This window comes from Cervus canadensis, chromosome 1 (assembly GCF_019320065.1).
Source record: "Cervus canadensis isolate Bull #8, Minnesota chromosome 1, ASM1932006v1, whole genome shotgun sequence".
NCBI classification, from domain to species: Eukaryota; Metazoa; Chordata; class Mammalia; order Artiodactyla; family Cervidae; genus Cervus; species Cervus canadensis.
Genome location: NC_057386.1, coordinates 99,009,858 through 99,028,005, shown reverse-complemented (window position 1 = coordinate 99,028,005; position 18,148 = coordinate 99,009,858). Strand labels below are relative to the sequence as shown.

The 18,148-nt window shown below is 38.9% G+C and overlaps 1 protein-coding gene across 2 annotated transcripts in view; it reads left to right on the top strand.

The window, feature by feature from the left end:
• Window positions 1–1,099: 1,099 nt before the first annotated feature.
• Window positions 1,100–18,148, top strand: part of GLRB (glycine receptor beta) — a 94,325-nt gene continuing 77,276 nt past the window's right edge. The window contains exons 1-2 of one of the 2 annotated variants that reach the window (XM_043487634.1): window positions 1,100–1,248; window positions 2,943–3,093. In XM_043487634.1, coding sequence (XP_043343569.1) covers window positions 2,972–3,093 — 122 coding nt within the window. In that variant the 5' untranslated portion in view covers window positions 1,100–1,248; window positions 2,943–2,971. Of the gene's footprint in view, window positions 1,249–1,285; window positions 1,392–2,942; window positions 3,094–18,148 lie in introns of those variants that run through there. The other variant, XM_043487644.1, reaches the window with a different exon arrangement.

The window sequence follows — 18,148 nt, the reverse complement described above, 5'->3', positions numbered from 1 at the left end:
GGATCTCCTGTAGCGAAGGTAAATAAGTAAATAAGACCTAGTTAAACTAAAAAGCTTTTGCAAAACAAAGGAAACCATCAACAAAAAACAAAAAGGCAATCTATTGAATGGAAGAAAATATTTGCAAATGGTATGTCCAGTAAGGAATTAACCTCTAAAACACAGAACTTATACAACTCAATATCAAAAAACAAACAACCCAGTCAAAAAATGAGCAGAAGACTCAAGAACGCATTTTCTAAGGAAGACATACCAACAGCCATCAGACTCATGAAAAAATGCCCAACATCAGTAATCATCAGGCAAATGCAAAACAAAACCACAATTAGCTGTCACCTCACACCTGTCAGAACAGCGGTCATCAAAACACATGGGAACTAGTAAGTGTTGGTGAGGACACGTAGGAAAGGGATCCTTTGTGCACTGTGGGTGGGAATGTAAACTGGTACAGCCACTACGGAGGACGCATAAAAATTAAAAAAAAAAAAAAAAGAACAGATGATACCATATGACCCAGAAATTTCACTTTTGAGTATCTATCTGAAGAAAATTCATAAAAATACATGCACCTCAATGTTCATCGTAGCATTATTTACAAAAGCCAAGATATGAATCAACTTGTGTCCAAGATTGTATGGTTTTATTGATTCTGATCAATTTCAGCATGCTTAAAAAGATCAGGCTTAGAGAAATTGTAAAAAAGACTGGAGAGGAAGTTAGATGCCAGGAGACCATAAAAATGATAGTCACGGAGTCTGTCGTCTGCTTAAGGTCATTTGTTGTTTGATTGTTGCTAGTGGTAAAAAATAGACTCTAACGGATTCCAGCTCCTTGAAAGGTTTTTCCTTTCGAACGAACCCAGCTGTCCCCCGCGCCCTGTCCCCATCGGGGACCCCCCGTTCCCCATCTTCTTTAGCCCCTGGTGGGGACTGCATTCCTCCACTCAGAGGCCGGAAGGGGACACGCGAGCAGCCGGGACACCTCTGCAGTCCCGCCCGGCCCACCTCCGGCCACGCTCCGGCTGTGCCTCGGGCCCCGCAGCGCCCAGACCGCACCGGCGCGGACACCACGGCGCAGGCTCCTCGGCCGGAGCAGGCGCGTCAGCCCATCGCGGGAACGCGGGGACGGGGGCGCGAGGACGGGGACGCGGGGACGGGGACGCGGCCGCTCCCCCCAGCCCCGGCCCCCCCGCACCGGCGCGTCCGGCGGAGCGCGCGTCCTCCCGGGGCTGCGGGAGGGGCGCCTCAGGTAAGTCGGCTCCGGGAGAGGGGGCGGCGCGGGGGTCCAGGGATGCGCACCTTTGCGGCAAGGCCTGGCGGGGGCACCGGGCATTGCGGCGGCGGCGGCGCGAGGAGGACGAAGAGAAGGAGGAGGCGAGCGCATCCCTGCGGGTCAGCGGTGTGGGTGTGCTCGGCTGGAGGGATGCGGGCAGCGGAGGATCAGAGGCGCAGTTGGCGTCCTTTGGTCTGCAGGGGTCCCTCGGTCCCTGCAGCCAGCCCCTTCGGAAGGTGGGAGGTGGATAGAGAGAGACAGGGTGGAATTTCTCTACCCTCAGACCTCCAGGAGGGCCTTGGGGCTCCTGGGGCTGAGTGGGCAAAGATGTGGGCACTGTACCTGCGGCCTTGGGCAAAGGTGTCTGCACCAGACGTCCCCCTGGGCTGGGGCGTCGGGGGAGGGGGAGAAGTCTAGTGTTGCCAGTTGGCTGAGGGCAGCTGTGGGCCTGATAAGTCCCCTCTGTCGTGTCTTTAGGAGAAAGACCAGGGAGGAAGCCCTTACTGCTTGCCTAAGGACTGTGAAGAATAAATGTGGTAAAATAAGAGTTCCTAGGAAGAAGATAGGTGGAAAACACGCCACAGGAGAAGCAAAATTATGAGGAGTTGGGAATCAAGTTAATGTTGAGAAACAGGCCAGTCTCATACTCTGCAGGCAACAAGGAAGATGAAACAATTTATGGTTTGGGAATGAAGGATGCGGAAGAAATTTAAATAGTCCAGTGTTTAAAAGATGCTTCAAGTTTTTGTTGTTGCATCAGATAGGCAAGAATGTAATTCTCTTGGAGCATGAAAAATGTTGTTAAAATATGGCTAAGAAGATTATTTGGAGGAATCTGACTATATTTGCTAATTTATTTCTTGCAATGTTGCCTAGAATTTCTAGTCAGAAATCATCTATTGAATGATAAATGTTAGTACCATCTGAGTAGGAAAGGAGAACGCTGACTTAAAATATTATGCACTTTCCTTTTTTGGGTAAAAGATAACTTGCAAATTTAATGTATATAAATAAAGACCATGAATTTAGAGGGTGAAACTTTGATACAATTTTTTTCCTTTATTTCTATCAGTCCTTTAATAATTAGAATTAACTTTTTCCTTGAAAATAGTTTATATTGTTTTTGAAAAAAATATACATACAAAAGTCAAAGAACAGAAGAAATTTAAAAAATAAAACATAAATTTAAATGTACTAACACAATCTTAACACCTTGTAAACATCTTTCCAGTTATCTTTCTAAGCATGTATTGATACACTGTAATTCAGTATCAATTTACAATTTTATAATTTTACACACTTACTTTTTACTCCTCATGGAGGTCTTATTTTCTATGAAGTATTTTTTAAACTAACTTTTACTATGAAACCATCACAGAACATCACAAAATATATAGTAAAGTGCAATTACAGAGATGCAATTTACAGAGTTTTTCTTTCAAGGAAGAGAAAGAAGAATGGAAAATTTTGCCAAGTATAATATATTTAGTAAGCTTAAAATATGACAAAGTCTTCATGTTTGTGCATGTATGGAAGACAGATGTTTGCCAGGAGTAGTGAGAATATGATGTACAAGCGCCCTGTCCATGAGTAATAGTCATGATCCTTAAAGAGTCATGTAATTGTCATTTGTCTCATGAAAGTAAATATCTTCTTGTTCTTTCTTGTAGATCCATCTTCTGAAATTTAAATTTTCAAGATGAAGTTTTTATTGGCAGTGGCCTTTTTTATTTTAATTTTCTTGTGTATTGAAGAAGCCTACTCAAAAGAAAAGTCTTCAAAGAAAGGGAAGGGGAAAAAGAAGCAGTACCTATGTCCATCGTATGTCCTTCATGTCTTATATTCTTATACAGAGAGATGTTATTGCATTTTTATCAGACTAAAGTGGTTTATTGAAACACATGTCATCAGGACTATCCCAATCAGAATATGTACCCATTTGTTTCATAGGTAGAAAGTGACGAGTGAAGAAGGCTTTAGTATGTGCAAGCTAATTCTCAGCTTTCAGGTGAAAATAGTAGAGTTTTATCAAGCTTTGTTCATGCCCTGGACTTACATAATTTTATACATCTTTTATAAAAGTCATAAAAAAAGTTATTTCTTTCTTACCCTGAATTCTTTGGATACTGAGATTCTGTATTTTGAGCAAGTACCAGTTCCGAAAGTTGACGTTTTAGAAACCACTCCTAAAAATGAATATTCATTAAAAAATCAGATAGCTGGACTATAATTTTAAGGTCTGTTTAATTCATATTAATGCATGGCAGAAGAAAATTCACATGGTAGATCAGTTTTCCATTTCAGTGTATTTTTTTGGTAAAAGATATATATTAGGAAATAAAGATATTTCTCAGAAAATGTCATTAACTTTTAAGTTACTTGTAAAAAAAATCTAAGTCCAATTCCCACTCCCTCCCCACTCAGAAAAAAACCAGCAAGGTTTGTGGTTTGGACTCCATTTTGTAAAATAAAGAGTTAATATTACTGGAGAATAATAGTATATAAATAAATAACCTTCACAAAATATGTGCTTTTAGGTAGTAATGTTACAATGTATGCAGTTATCTGGAATAAAAATTAATTTGCTGATACTGGCTATTTTTACATTAAGATTTCTTAAGTGCCATATTGATCTGGGGTAACATTATTCCAGCATCATCATTATTTAAATATAGACTATATAGTTTCATAGGTATTCCATAAAAATTTTTAAGGTACATTTTGGGAAGTGTATTTTTTAAAGAAAAGATATTAGAGTTTGTATTCAGGGTGGATGTTTGTATGAATATGTGAGACAGAAGTTCTGGGGCTGGTATGGTGACCCACATGAAGCCTTGTCGTGCATAAATCTCCCTGTTAAGCAATACCTCCTGGTTTACAACTATAACGGTTCTGCTTATTCCAGTCTACACAGTCTGATGTCAGGCTGGGTTCTGGGTGTGAGAGGACGGCCCCATCTGCTTGGCTGAGTGTGACCTCCTGCCTCTGTCACTCATCTTCACTGATACAGTTTTTGTGCAACAGCTGGGAGATGAGCATTTTAGGGAACTGGACATGGTCAGGCCTTACTCTTCCCAAGCAAAAGGACACCTTGTCTTGTTTTGGATCTTGTTTATATTAACCTTTTATTTGATAAATCATAGCATATTGACATGAACTGTTGCATTTGTTTTATAGTCCTGGTGATTCTGTTTATGCAGTCAAGCCATCTGTGATCACGGAGGAAGCTGATAGGAATCCTGTCTCCCTGCCCCTCCCCAACCCAGGCCACCCATCAAATGTCATGAACCAGAATTCTGAATATGGCAACTGCAAGCCTTATAACTATTGTGTATCTTATAAGATCTTTTAGAGGGCATCCTGAACGCATAGGTGGTAAAGAATCTGCCTGCAATGAAGGAGACCCTGTTTGATTCCTGGGTCGGGAAGATCCCCTGGAGAAGGGAATGGCTACCCACTCCAGTATTCTGGCCTGGAGAATCCCATGGACAGAGGAGCCTGGCGGGCTGCAATTCATGGGGTTGCAAAGAGTCGGACACAATTGAACAACTTTCACACTTACCCCTTCCCAGAATTACTCTATTGCCTAGGGCTTCCCTGGTGGCTCAGATGGTAAAGAATTTGCCTGCGGTACAGGAGACCCAGGTTCGGTCTCTGGGTTGGGAAGATCTCCTGGAAAAGGGAATGGCTACCCACTCCAGTATTCTTCCTGGAGAATTCCATGGATAGGGCAGCCTGGCGGGCTACAGTCCTTAGGGTTGCAGAGTTGGACAAGACTGAAGGACTGAACACACACACATAAACTGACTGTATATGCTTAGGGTGTATGCTTCTACAGTTAAGACAGATTTCTAAAGTTAAATCTGATAGATAAAGAGTGAAACGCTGAAGGTTCTCTTTGGCACATATAGTAATCTCTAAGTGGAAGGCCCAATATATACCTGGTGAGCCCGTATCACAGTATTTTAGATATGTTGAGAAATCTATCTCAACCACAGTAGGCGGTCAAATTTTGTCAAATTTTGATTATATTGCTTACTTTTGTGTAATAATAACGAGACTAAATAAAGCTTTATTAACAGCTGCCATAGCGATGCTACCCCAAATCCATCTTATTAAAAAGTAGGTGTACTTTGGAGAATTAGATTGATATAGTTTTTCTTTGAGCATTTTATAAAGAATTTTGATTTTAAGTGATCACTAAACCTCTGAAGACTAAGGTTTTTTTTCTGGCTATTATTGGATCCACTATGTTAAATTTCTTTGAACATTCAGATTGGGAATCTCAGTTATAATAATGGGCTGATAAAGACTATGCAAGTTATTTGTATCTCATATCGTTCAGTTTGCCCATCTTGTATAAGTTGATCAAGCATCAATTATCTTGACTAAGAGGAGTATTTGAGATCACAAAACCAAAAAGTTAAGTGGACTACTGTATACTCTTCAATATGGTGAAATTTGCCCAGTGATATTTTGATTTATTTAAACTTTTGGGGGATATAGTTGAGTAATGGAGTTGGATGGATATATGCAGTTAATGTGTTATGTACGTTTGTAGCAAACATGAGCAAACACTTCCTATTTTACTCTTCTAACATTTCCCTCCAAAGATTAGAAATAAGGGGGAAAATGTTTTTAAATGTAGAAAAAATAAAGAACTTAGGGCCCTTCATATTCTAGGTCAGCTTGAAGCTTGAATTTATGATAAACTTCTCGTGGCTTTTTATTATTTTTTTAACCTAGATTGTTTTGAGAAGCTTGACAATCATAAATTTATGCCATTATTCATTTTTTTATGGTAGGTAATGAAAGCAGCAGTACCAGGTTGACCAACTACCTAATGAATTTGAGTTAAAAATTTTCAGAAATTCAGTATCTATTAATAAATATAAAATAAAATTAGAAAATGTGTTTTAGATTAAGTCCTTGGACACTGTTTAGCTTTCTCTTTTACAGGTTGAATTTTACACAGATCTTAATCTCTTGGTCTTCTTATTTCCTATACATTCTGCCTCACTGGTTGTGTCCAAATCTCTGACTGTAACTCCATCCATTCACTATTAACTCCTCAGGCTCTGATTTGAGCTCAGACCTCTCTTAGCTCATGCCATACTCATACATCCAACTTTTCTATTAGTACCTGGTTATCCCGGATTGATCTTAAAACTCAATTTAAAGTGATAAAAACCAAGTATTGAAACTCTCCTCACCCTCTCCCAAAGTGATGTTTCCATTTGCATTCTTTTCCATCCAAACTCAGATCCTTAAGATTTCCTGGGACCCTCTGTCTACCTTAGCTCCTCAAATCCAGTCGTCACCCAGACTCCAAGGTCAGAGTCTGCACAATGTTAGGAGCCTGTCAGTCACTCCCACCCCTATCATGACCCTGATTTCTCTCCTCCTCTCACCTGTTTGCCTGTATTAATCTCCTTGCTTCTTGTCCTCCATCAATTCCTACCCCGCATCAATCTTGGAGTGTATTTTCTTCAGTCTGCTCAAGTCATTCTAATGCTTAGAGCCCTTTTAGGGATCCCATAGCCTTCTGGAGAAGGTTCTCATTTCTTGGCACAGAACTCCTGCTGAACTGGCCTCTGACTCCCCCAGCTCTATCTCCCCATCCAGCCTACACCCGTACTCAAGTCTCATACACACTTGATGTTTCAGACCTCTGAAACGTTCTTCCATTTTGCTAAAGTGCCAGAGGTTTCCTTCTTTCATTGACTTCTGTCTCAGTGTTCTTATTCAAGTCCACAGCTGCAAATATTACATTTTCACTGTTGACTTCTACATCTGTATGTCCAGCCCAGATATGTCTAGAGAGCGCCACACCCACACATCCAACATTTCGATCTGACTGTTCTATAATGACCTCAAACTCAATTCAACACAAACCTTGCTGTCTGCTCTGGGAAACCTGTCCTAAGCCTAACAATCTGATTGCTATAATCACACTCTGTTCCTTTGTGGTTGCCTAATTGCCTGTCCCATTTATAAGGCTATCTGATGATATCACCTGTAATTGCCTGCTTTGCCCACTAGACTGTAAGCTCCTTGAGGGCAGCATCTTACTGACTTGGTCACGAGAGATCAACATAATGCCAGGTACAAAATGTACATGGAACAACATTTGTTTAAAAAATGAATACAAACATCAGATCTTTGAATGACTTATGTCATTGTATCTAGATTTTGTTATAGTGCTGGAAAATAATTTATAGATCTCTATGGACAGTATTTAGACATATAGTCTGAGTATAGGGAAAATTAGTTAACAGCTAGGTAGCTAGTACAACGTTTCAACCTGCATGGTGTTTCCTGATGAAAGTTTGGCCTTGTCATGTTAAACATCTTACCAATGACTAAAATAAGATTGTACAAAGGAAACACTCAAATGAAATAGATGGTGGATACGTGAGATAGAATTAGGATCCAATATGGTCTTGAACAGCCAGAGTGAGGGGCTGAATCTAACAAAATTGAAGTATAAACTGCACTTTGTTTCAGAAAACATGTGTCCAAGTATATAGAATGGGGAAAGCATAGCTTGGTAGAGAGCAAATGGAAAAAAATGTTAGATACTATTAATATTGTTTAAAAAAAAAAGAAAGTGAAAGTTGCTCTGTTGTGTCTGACTCTTTGTGACCCTATGGACTGCAAGGCCAGAATACTGGAGTGGATAGCTGTTCCCTTCTCCAGGGGATCTTCCTGACTCTGGAATTGAACCAGACTCTCCTGCATTGCAGGTAAATTCTTTCCCATTTGAGCTACCAGGGAAGCCCTATTTATAATATATTAATATTATAACCAGTATATTAACATTGTAACCATGATACAGATGAAGCATTATGTAACATAATATAGTATAATAGAGTAGAATAGTATATTAGAATATACATGATACAGATAAGTAACTATATACTTTATCTTTCCATATCTTTCTCAGCTATATATAACTGTATTTAGTTACTTAAGAAAGAAATCAGTGTTAATATTTTACTAATTCTGTGAAACATATTACTTCACTTAAAAGAATTCAGTTATTTAGAGCAAGTTTTACAGAGATTTCTGTACTGTGCTAGTTGGTACTTTCAGGGGAGAGAAATAAGAATAGTTGAGGTAATTACCATAATGTCATATTTGGAAGAGCTAAAAGAACTGAGATATTTGACAGTTGTCTTCAGTTTTTTGAAAAATTGTGATTTAGATGAGAAAGTCTTTGCTGCTTGGCACCGATAGTTAAAACAAGGACTAATGAGTAGAAGACACGAGGAGAGATATTTTTGGCTCCAAATCACGAAGAATTTTCTAATAGCAGTCTGCCAGATATAATTGCCTAGGCAGGGAGATAGTGGAGTTCCCAGTCACTCCAAGCACTCAGCCATGGGGGATAATTGCTTGGCGGCCTATTTTGTAGCAAGTTTGAGCATTGAATAAGTGGTTAGGCCAGATGGCAGTATTTATGGACATTTCAGTTTGTGAAATTTTAAAGATTCTTTGATTCTAATATATTATATGTGATGATAGCCTTATGACTATCTAATAGTAGAATGATACAGAATCATCTTTTAAAAATTTTATCTCCATCCAGACTTAAATAGATCAGCTGCTATTTTTGGTGCATTGTCTTGGAAAGCTCTACCATATGAAATAAATATATCTTGGTCTAATAATAAGGGCTTAACAACTTTCAGTGGTAGCATTTCTTCTTGAAATGTCATGAGTAATCAGATTTTTTTTTTTTAGTATCTTTTAAAACCACACAATCTTCTCTTTTCTGGAATAAATGTGTTAAACTACTATTAATTTCAAGAAATAGTGATTGAAAGATGACAAATATAAATTATCTAATGAATGCCTGCCATAATTGAAAAGAAGGAGGCATAGATTTATAGATTTGTATTTATATCTCTATTGTATATGAAACCAGAACTTTCTAAAATATACCTTCTGAATTCTTGATTGAATAAGCAAAAACAAAACAAAATAGAACTATCACAACCAAAACCAAAACATGATTTGTTGTGTTTATTTGTGCTCATGGCAGACATAATAACACTTTGTAATACTGAATTTGGCCAGATCATAACCTCTTGGTACATACTACCTTTTTTGGCATCACTGAGTTAGGGAACCTTCTACTGTTCATGAAGGACTGTTTGAATTTCACCTACTCGCTCACAATAGGTGTAACTAATATGCTTGCAAGCTACATTTGAAATCTCCTTTCTCGGGCTTCCCTGGTAGCTTGGTTGATAAAGAATCCACCTGCAGTGCAGGCGACCCTGGTTTGATTCCTGGGTCTGGAAGATCCTCTGGAGAAGGGATAGGCTACCGACTCCAGTATTGTTGGGTTTCCCTTGTGGCTCAGCTGGTAAAGAACCCGCCTGTGGTGTAGGAGACCTGCGTTCGATCCCTGAGTTGGGAAGATCCCCTGGAGAAGGGAAAGGCTACCCACTCCAGTATTCTGGCCTGGAGAATTCCATGGACTGTATAGTCTATGGGATCACAAAGAGTTGGACACAACTGAACGACTTTCACTTCTCCCATTTTGGGCCTGTGCTTCGATCTTAGGTGTGAAGAAGCGATATAAGAAGCCCTTAATTGATACTTGATGTGGGCTGCTGTTATTTCTGAGCGTGTGGTCGTGTTTGCATGTATTTATTTTATCTTCTTAATGATCTTTCTGTCAAACTGTTGGTGCATGCATGCTTAGTCATCTACTCTTTGCAAATCTATGGACTGTAGCCCACTAGGCTCCTCTGTCCTTGGGATTCTCCAGGCAAGAATAATGGAGTGGGTTACCATTTCCTCCTCCAGGGGATCTTCCTGACCTAGGGGTTGAACCCATATCTCCTATGTCTCCTACATTAGCAGGCAGATTATTTACCACTGAGCCACCTGGGAAGCCCTCAAACTGTTGGCACTGTAGCTTTAAGATCATGGCATAAAGATTTATGGTTCTCTCTGTGTGTAATGGGAAACAATATGACTTTTTTTTTTTTACTAGTTCACAATCTGAGAAAGTTGTGTGTGTATAAATGTGTTCGAGAATTTTTTTGTCTCCTTGAGAGAGCTATCGTACCATTTAATGATAGCATCTGTGTACATCCGTTCTGTGTAGTAAGGAGGGTTGGGTTATTGTGAATAATTAAAGCCATCATGTGTTTTCTAAATAATGTTAGCCATTTTCTTCCTATTCTGATTTTCTTGCCTACTATTCATTAATAGTAATTAATTCTATTAATAAAATGGGTTGATTTTTGTTTAGTTCCATTTTATAACTACCTAATAGGAATGTTCAAGATAAATACATTGGCAAGAAAAATGAAATGCTGATTTATAAAGAATACGGAGAGCCTGTACAATGGATGCAATTGAAAATTGCCTATATTATTATCACTGTAACGAAGTAGAACAAATTTTCATCGATGGGCAGTTATGTGTTTTCTTACTTGCTATTGAGCAGTTCTAATTTAATGGCGTGCTATTATTTTGCAGTCAGTTGAGTTAATGATCTTCCTTTTACAAATAATTCCCTAGGTTTTAAAATGAGCTTCTTCATTATTTTAGTTATTTGGGCATGAAACTTAAATGGAACCTATTTTCTCTTAAAGTGATCTCCTATATCTGTCCTATTCATTGCATCTGTGCTTACCATCATGTTCAACATATCTGATGCAATCGCTTTGTACTTATTTACTGTATTTTTCTCTGCTCATTATTATTCACCTTATATATTGTTTCCATTTTCATCTTGTTAATCTTATGTTCCAGACCCACAATGTTGTCTTATTCCTTCATGGATCCAGGGCAGACTCTTCACTATGACTTTCAGAGGCCTCTCTGATTTACAGGCAGAACTTAGTATAAAACTACTTTCTTATCTCAGAAAGGCCAGTCTGTCGTTATGGCAGTCTGCCACTTATGCTTAGACAGGCTTTTGGTTAGGATGACAACTTCCTGCTTAATCTATGCAGTCCTTCCAGGCACATCTCAGATATTAGCTTGCTTTATGAAATTAAAAAAATTATTTTATATTGGAGTATAGTTGATTAACAATGTTGTGTTAGTTTTAGGTGTACAACAAAGTGACTTAGACATATGCATGTGTATGTATTGGGTCTTCTGCATTGTAGGCAGATGCTTTTATTGTCTGAACCACCAGGAAAGTCATGTATGTATATATATATATATATATATATATATATATATATACACACATATATATAATATATTCCTTTTCAAATTATTTTCCCATTTAGATTGCTACAGAATATTGAGTATAGTTCTCTGTGCTATACATGAGGTCCTTGTTTATTTTATATATAGTTGTATTTGTTAATATCAAACTCCCAATTTATCTCTCCTCCTACCTTACCCCTGGGTAACCATGTTTGTTTTCTATGTCTATGAGTGAGTGTCTGTTTTGTAAATAAGTTCATCATATTACCTTGCCTTATGAAACTTGTAAAATGATTAGAAATTTCCATTGAGAAAAATATTAATACAAATTAATAGCATGCTGAGGTTGTTAATAAATTGAGTTCTTGGACCTTGATAGAAATATAGTGTTTAGATAGAAAAGTGTGTTAATTTCCTGGTGTGTATATCATAACTGGAAACTTGTGTGGAATTCTGGCTGTTTATGAGGGTTGGATTTACATGAGAATTTCTTCCAAGAATCATGATCAGGGTTTGCTGGAACATGAAAGTCTGTGGTTTGGTCGATTGTACTCTGAGTTGTTTTCTTTAAGAATAGATGAGGAGTTTGTATTTAGACCTCAAGTTACAGAACCAGACCAAAGAGAGAAGCATAGAAGAAGACATTTCAATTTTATAGTTTACAGTTTAGGATATAACTATCCAAAGAAAAAATGAATTTCCTTGGGAGGTTCTTTGTCACCAGAGTGATGAACATGCTTGACTAGGGACCACACCCAGACCAAGCATCACTGGGAAGTTTGATTAGACTTTATGATTAAAACTGAAATTAAACTTCTTGATCTCTTAGAATCCTTTTTGTTCATCTTGTATGTTTTGACACTTGATTAGATTTAATATTATTACTCTTTCTATGATACCTTTTATTTTCTGATTGAAATGTTTATATTATATTAACTCTTTAGCTAAATTACAAATACGTGAGATGGTGCACTCTCTCCACTTTCATTATAGTATATACACTTTTCACTTAGTGTAAATGAAGCTCTTATGTAAAGAATTTTGATTTAGGCAGAATATATATATAGAAATATATATATACTTTATGAAATACATATATACTTTATGAAAGTATATGTGTATATATAAATACAGTTCCTCTATATAGTTTCATATATAGAATATAGATATGAATATGAAACTATATATATAGTTTCATATGAAATTTTATATATATATATAGTTTCATATTCTGCGTACTTCAGAGTTCTTTGTATTTGAGCTCTGTTTGTATTAATACTTAATCAAATGGAATCAAACAGGTGACTAAGTATATAGAAAAATCACAAATTAATCATAAATTGATTCAGTGGCTCCCTGGGGCCATATTTAGAGATCAACTTTGAACATGTGCTATTTAAAATTCCCTCTGTATTTCTGCTTAATCTTAATGGAAAAAGCACTGTAATTGGAAAGAGCACTGCTGTATCTCAGAACTGTTGCTGATAGGCTTTATAATTTTCAGTAAGTCATTTATCTTGTTCTCAATTTTCTCATTGCATGATGAAAAATTTCATCTCAGTAGTCTCCTCGTTTCATTTATTTATTCCAACTCTATCTATTATGATACAATCCAGTTTTATTTATGGTTGTTTTGGTACCTTAATATTCAGGGCTATTTTATTTTTTCATCACAATCTTTCTGTTTTCTGATTTAGAACCAGTCAAGCCTAAACAATGGAAGGAGAATATGCAAAATTCTATTTCTTAAGCAAGTTAATTACTAAGGGATATGATTGCAGATTTGATTTAGCAAAATGTAGGTATGTAACTGTCCTCCCAAATTGAAGAATGACATGTGTCCAAGGTGAATTGTCACCGTTCTTAGCTCTATAGTCCTTTACAAGTTATAATTATCAGATTGTGGAATTTGACTTACAAACTTATGTCTTGTGTTTGCTTTTTCGTTTTCTCTTGGAGGTGAATACTTTCTGTAATGCAGTAAAGGATGCTGTAGCTTTGCATAGGCCTCCTGTATTCTCCTTATGCTCCTACCTGAAAAAGGCACATCACTGCTGTTCTCCTGAGAACAGAGAACTCTTCATAAATGAGTTCCTTTGGCCCCGACATTTTATGGAAATTTACACATAGAATTCATAAAGCAAATTATTCAAATTTATGTACATACAAATAGCTCCTCTGAGAAATGATGTAAATAGGAAATTACATTTCTCAGAGCTCTGATTGGAATAATAGCAAAACACTGATTAAATCACTAATAGACTCTGTTAGAAAATGTGAAATATCTGACCTGCATTAGTCTTCCTGTGAGCAGACAGTGGTAGGAATTCATGACGATTCGGGATTCAGGGAAGTTTAGGCCTCTGAGCCTGAGAGTAACCAAATAGAATAGGCCCGCCTTTAATGAGTGGATTTGCACCCTTCTGTGCCTCACTGTTCAGCTCTGAGTTACACCATGGACCTTACGGCTGAGACATCCCCAAGGTCTTATTGCAACACTCTTTGATATCTCCCAGAAGTTCCAAATTTATTTGATTGAAACGTCTATAATATTTCTATTTCATTTTATAAATGTTGCTTGGAATCTCCGTTGGTTTGTTTTGTGTGTTGATCTCGCCTTGGCTGGGTCTTCATTGCGGGGCCTCCACATTGACTTGGCTCTTTGTGGCTTCATTGTTCTCTTTTCCTAACAGCGGTTTCAGTCCTCAATTAACACCCCTTTCAGCCTTTGCATACAGCGCGAACTTCAACTTTAAAGGAAAAAAAAAAATAGAAGTCACTGGACAGTTGCTCCCCAGACCCCTCCTTCTTCCCTCCAAAGTTGCCTGTGGCATCGTCCTTTCTCTTCTCCTTGTCTCCTGACCTAGAGGAAGAGTCTTGGATTCTATCCCCCACCCCTCTGAGACTTCTCCATCACCACACTCGTCTCTACCATGCGTCATCATCTTCTCTTCTATGGCTCCTTTTTCCAAGGGCTTAAAAATATGCTGAAGTTTTGCTACCTGAAAAAGTGTGTAGTTTTTTTTTTTTTAACTTTTAATTTTTGTTTGGGCATAGCCAATTAACAGCATCATCATATTTTCAGATGAAAAGCAAAGGGACTTAGTCATACATATCCATGTGTCCATTCTCCCCCTAAACTCCCTTCCCGTCCAGGCTACCACATAACACTGAGCAGAGCTCCTTGTGCTACAAAGTAGGTCCTGATTCACTATCCATTTAAAATATTAAAAGTGCTTAGTTTTTATATTCCTGTTTCATCAACGTTGTTTCTTCTCCTGTGCTCACTGTCACACTTCTTAAACTGACAGCCCACAGCAGCCTCTACTTTCTCAGCTCTGTTGTTCAGTTGCCCTGTTACATCCAACTCTTTGCAACCCCATGGACTGCAGCACGCCAGGCCTCTCTGTCCCCTCACCATCTCCTGAAGTTTGTCCAAGTTCATGTCCATTGCATCAGTGATGCCACCCAGCATCACTCATGCTCTGATGCCCTCTTCTCCTTCTGCCCTCAATCTTTCCCAGCATCAGGGTCTTTTCCAATCAGTCAGTTATTTGCATTAGGTGATCAAAATACTGGAGCTTCAGCTTTAGCATCAGTTCTTCCAATGAGTGTTCAGGGTTGATTTCCCTTAAGATTAACTGGTTTGATCTCCTTGCTGTCCAAGGGACTCTCATGACTCTTCTCCAGCACCACAGTTCGAAGGCACCAATACTTTGGCATTCTGCTTCTTTATGATTCAGCTCTCACAACTGTATGTGACCATTGGGAAGACCATAGCCTTGACTATATGGATCATTGTTGGCAGAGTAAAGTCTCTGCTTTTCAACACATTGTCTAGGTTCGTCATAGCTTTCCTGCCAAGAAGCAATCATCTTCTGATTTCATGGCTGCAGTCACCATCTGCAATAATTTTAGAAGCCAAGAAGAGGAAATCTGTCACTATGTCTACCTTTTATCTTTCTATTTGCCATGAAGTAATGGGGCCAGGCCAGACCACCTGACCTGCCTCTTGAGAAACCTGTATGCAGGTCAGGAAGCAACAGTTAGAACTGGACATGGAACAACAGTCTGGTTCCAAATAGGAAAAGGAGTATGTCAAGGCTGTATATTGTCACCCTGCTTATTTAACTTCTATGCAGAGTAGAGTACATCATGAGAAACGATGGGCTGGAAGAAGCACAAGCTGGAATCAAGATTGCTGGCAGAAATATCAATAACCTCAGATATGCAGATGACACCACCCTTATGGCAGAGAGTGAAGAGGAACTAAAAAGCCTCTTGATGAAAGTGAAAGAGGAGAGTGAAATAGTTGGCTTAAAGCTCAACATTCAGAAAATTAAGATCATGGCATCTGGTCCCATCACTTCATGGGAAATAGATGGGGAAACAGTGGAAACATTGTCAGACTTTATTTTTTTGGGCTCCAAAATCACTGCAGATGGTGATTGCAGCCATGAAATTAAAAGATGCTTACTCCTTGGAAGGAAAGTTATGACCAACATAGATGGCATATTAAAAAGCAGAGACATTACTTTGCCAACAAAGGTCTGTCTGGTCAAGGCTATTGTTTTTCCAGTGGTCATGTATGGATGTGAGAGTTGGACTGTGAGGAAAGCTGAGTGCCGAAAAATTGATGCTTTTGAACTATGGTGTTGGAGAAGACTCTTGAGAGTCCCTTGGACTTCAAGGAGATCCAAGCAGTCCATCTTAAAGGAGATCAGTCCTGGGTGTTCATTGGAAGGACTGATGCTGAAGCTGAAACTCCAATACTTTGGCCACCTCATGTGAAGAGTTGACTCATTGGAAAAGACCCTGATGCTGGGAGGGGTTGGGGGCAGGAGGAGAAGGGGACGACAGAGGATGAGATGGCTGGATGGCATCACCAACTCAATGGGCATGAGTTTGAGTAAACTCCAGGAGTTGGTGATGGACAGGGAGGCCTGACATGCTGCGATTCATGGGGTCGCAGAGAGTCGGACACGACTGAGCGACTGGACTGAACTGAACTGAACTGAATAGGGCCAGGTGCCATAATCTTAGCTTTTTTAATATTTAGTCTTAAGCCAGCTTGTTCACTGTCCTCCTTCACCCTCATCACGAGACACTTTAGGTCCTCCTCACCTTCTGCTATTAGAGTGGTATCATCTGCATATCTGAGGTTGTTGACGTTTCTCCCACCTATCTTGTTGCCAGTTTGTAACTCATCCAACGTGGCGTTTCTCATGATCTGCTCAGCATATAGATTAAACAAACAGGGTGATAGCAGACAGCCCTGTTGTACTCCTTTCTGAATCTTGAACCAATCAGTTGTTCCATACAGGGTTCTAACTGTTGCTTCTTGACCCACATACAGGTTTCTCAGGAGACTGGTAAGATGGTCTGGTATTCCCATCTCTTTAAGAGTTTTCCACAATTTATTATGATCCACACAGTCAAAGGCTTTAGCATAGTCAATGAAACAGGTTGATTTTTTTTATTTTTAATTCTCTAGCTTTCTCTATGATCTAGCAAATGCTAGCAATTTGATCTCTGGTTCCTCTTCCTTTTCTAAATCCATCTTGGACATCTGGAAGTTTCTGGTTCCCATAGTGCTGGAGCCTACCATGCAAGATTTTAAGCATGACCTTACTAACATTGGAGATGTGTGAGATTGTCGGATGGTTAGCACGTTCTTTAGTACTACCCTTCTTGGGAATTGGGATGAGGACTGACCTTTTCCAGTACTGTGGCCACTGCTGGGTCTTCTAGATTTGCTGACATATTGAATGCAACACATTGATGGCATTATCACTTAAGGTTTTGAGTAGTTCTACTGAAATTCCATCACATCCACTAGCTTTATTAACAGCAGTGCTTCCTAAGACCCACTTGACTTCACTCTTCAGAATGTCTGGCTCTGGGTGACTGACCACAACATCTTAGTCATCCAGTTCATCTAGATCTTTTTTATACAGTTCTTCCATGTGTTCTTTCCATCTCTTCTTGATCTCTTCAGCGTCTACTAGGTCTTTTACCATTTATGTCCTTTATTGTGCCCATCTTTGGACAAAATGTTCCCTTGATCTTTCCAGTTTTCCTGAAGAGATCTCTAGTCTTTCCCCTTCTGTTGTTTCCTTCTGGTTTTATACACTGTTCATTGAAGAAGGCCTTCTGTCTCTCTGTGCTGTTCTTTGGAAATCTGCATTTAGTTGGACATACCTTTCCCTCTCCCACTTGCTTTTCATTTTTCTTCTTTCTTTAGCTATTTGCAAGGCCTCCTTAGATAACCACTTTGCCTTCTTGCTTTTCTTATTTTTTGGGATGGTTTTGTTCACCACCTCCTGTACAATATTACAGACATCCGTCCATAGTTCTTCAGGCACATTTTTTCCAAGTTCTAATCCCTTGAATCTACTCATTACCTCCACTTCATATTCTTAGGGGATTTGACTTAAGTTGTATCTGGCTGGCCTACTGGTTTTCCCCACTTTCTTTAGTTTAAGCCTGAATTTTGCTATGAGAAGCTGATGATCTGAGCCACAGTCTGCTCCAGGTCTTGTTTTTGCTGATTATATATAGCTTTTCCATCTTTGGCTACAAAGAATGTAATCAATTTGATTTCGGTATTGACCATTTGGTGATGTCCACGTGTAAAGTTGTCTCTTGTGTTGTTGAAAAGCAGTATTTGCCATGACCAATGGCTTCTCTG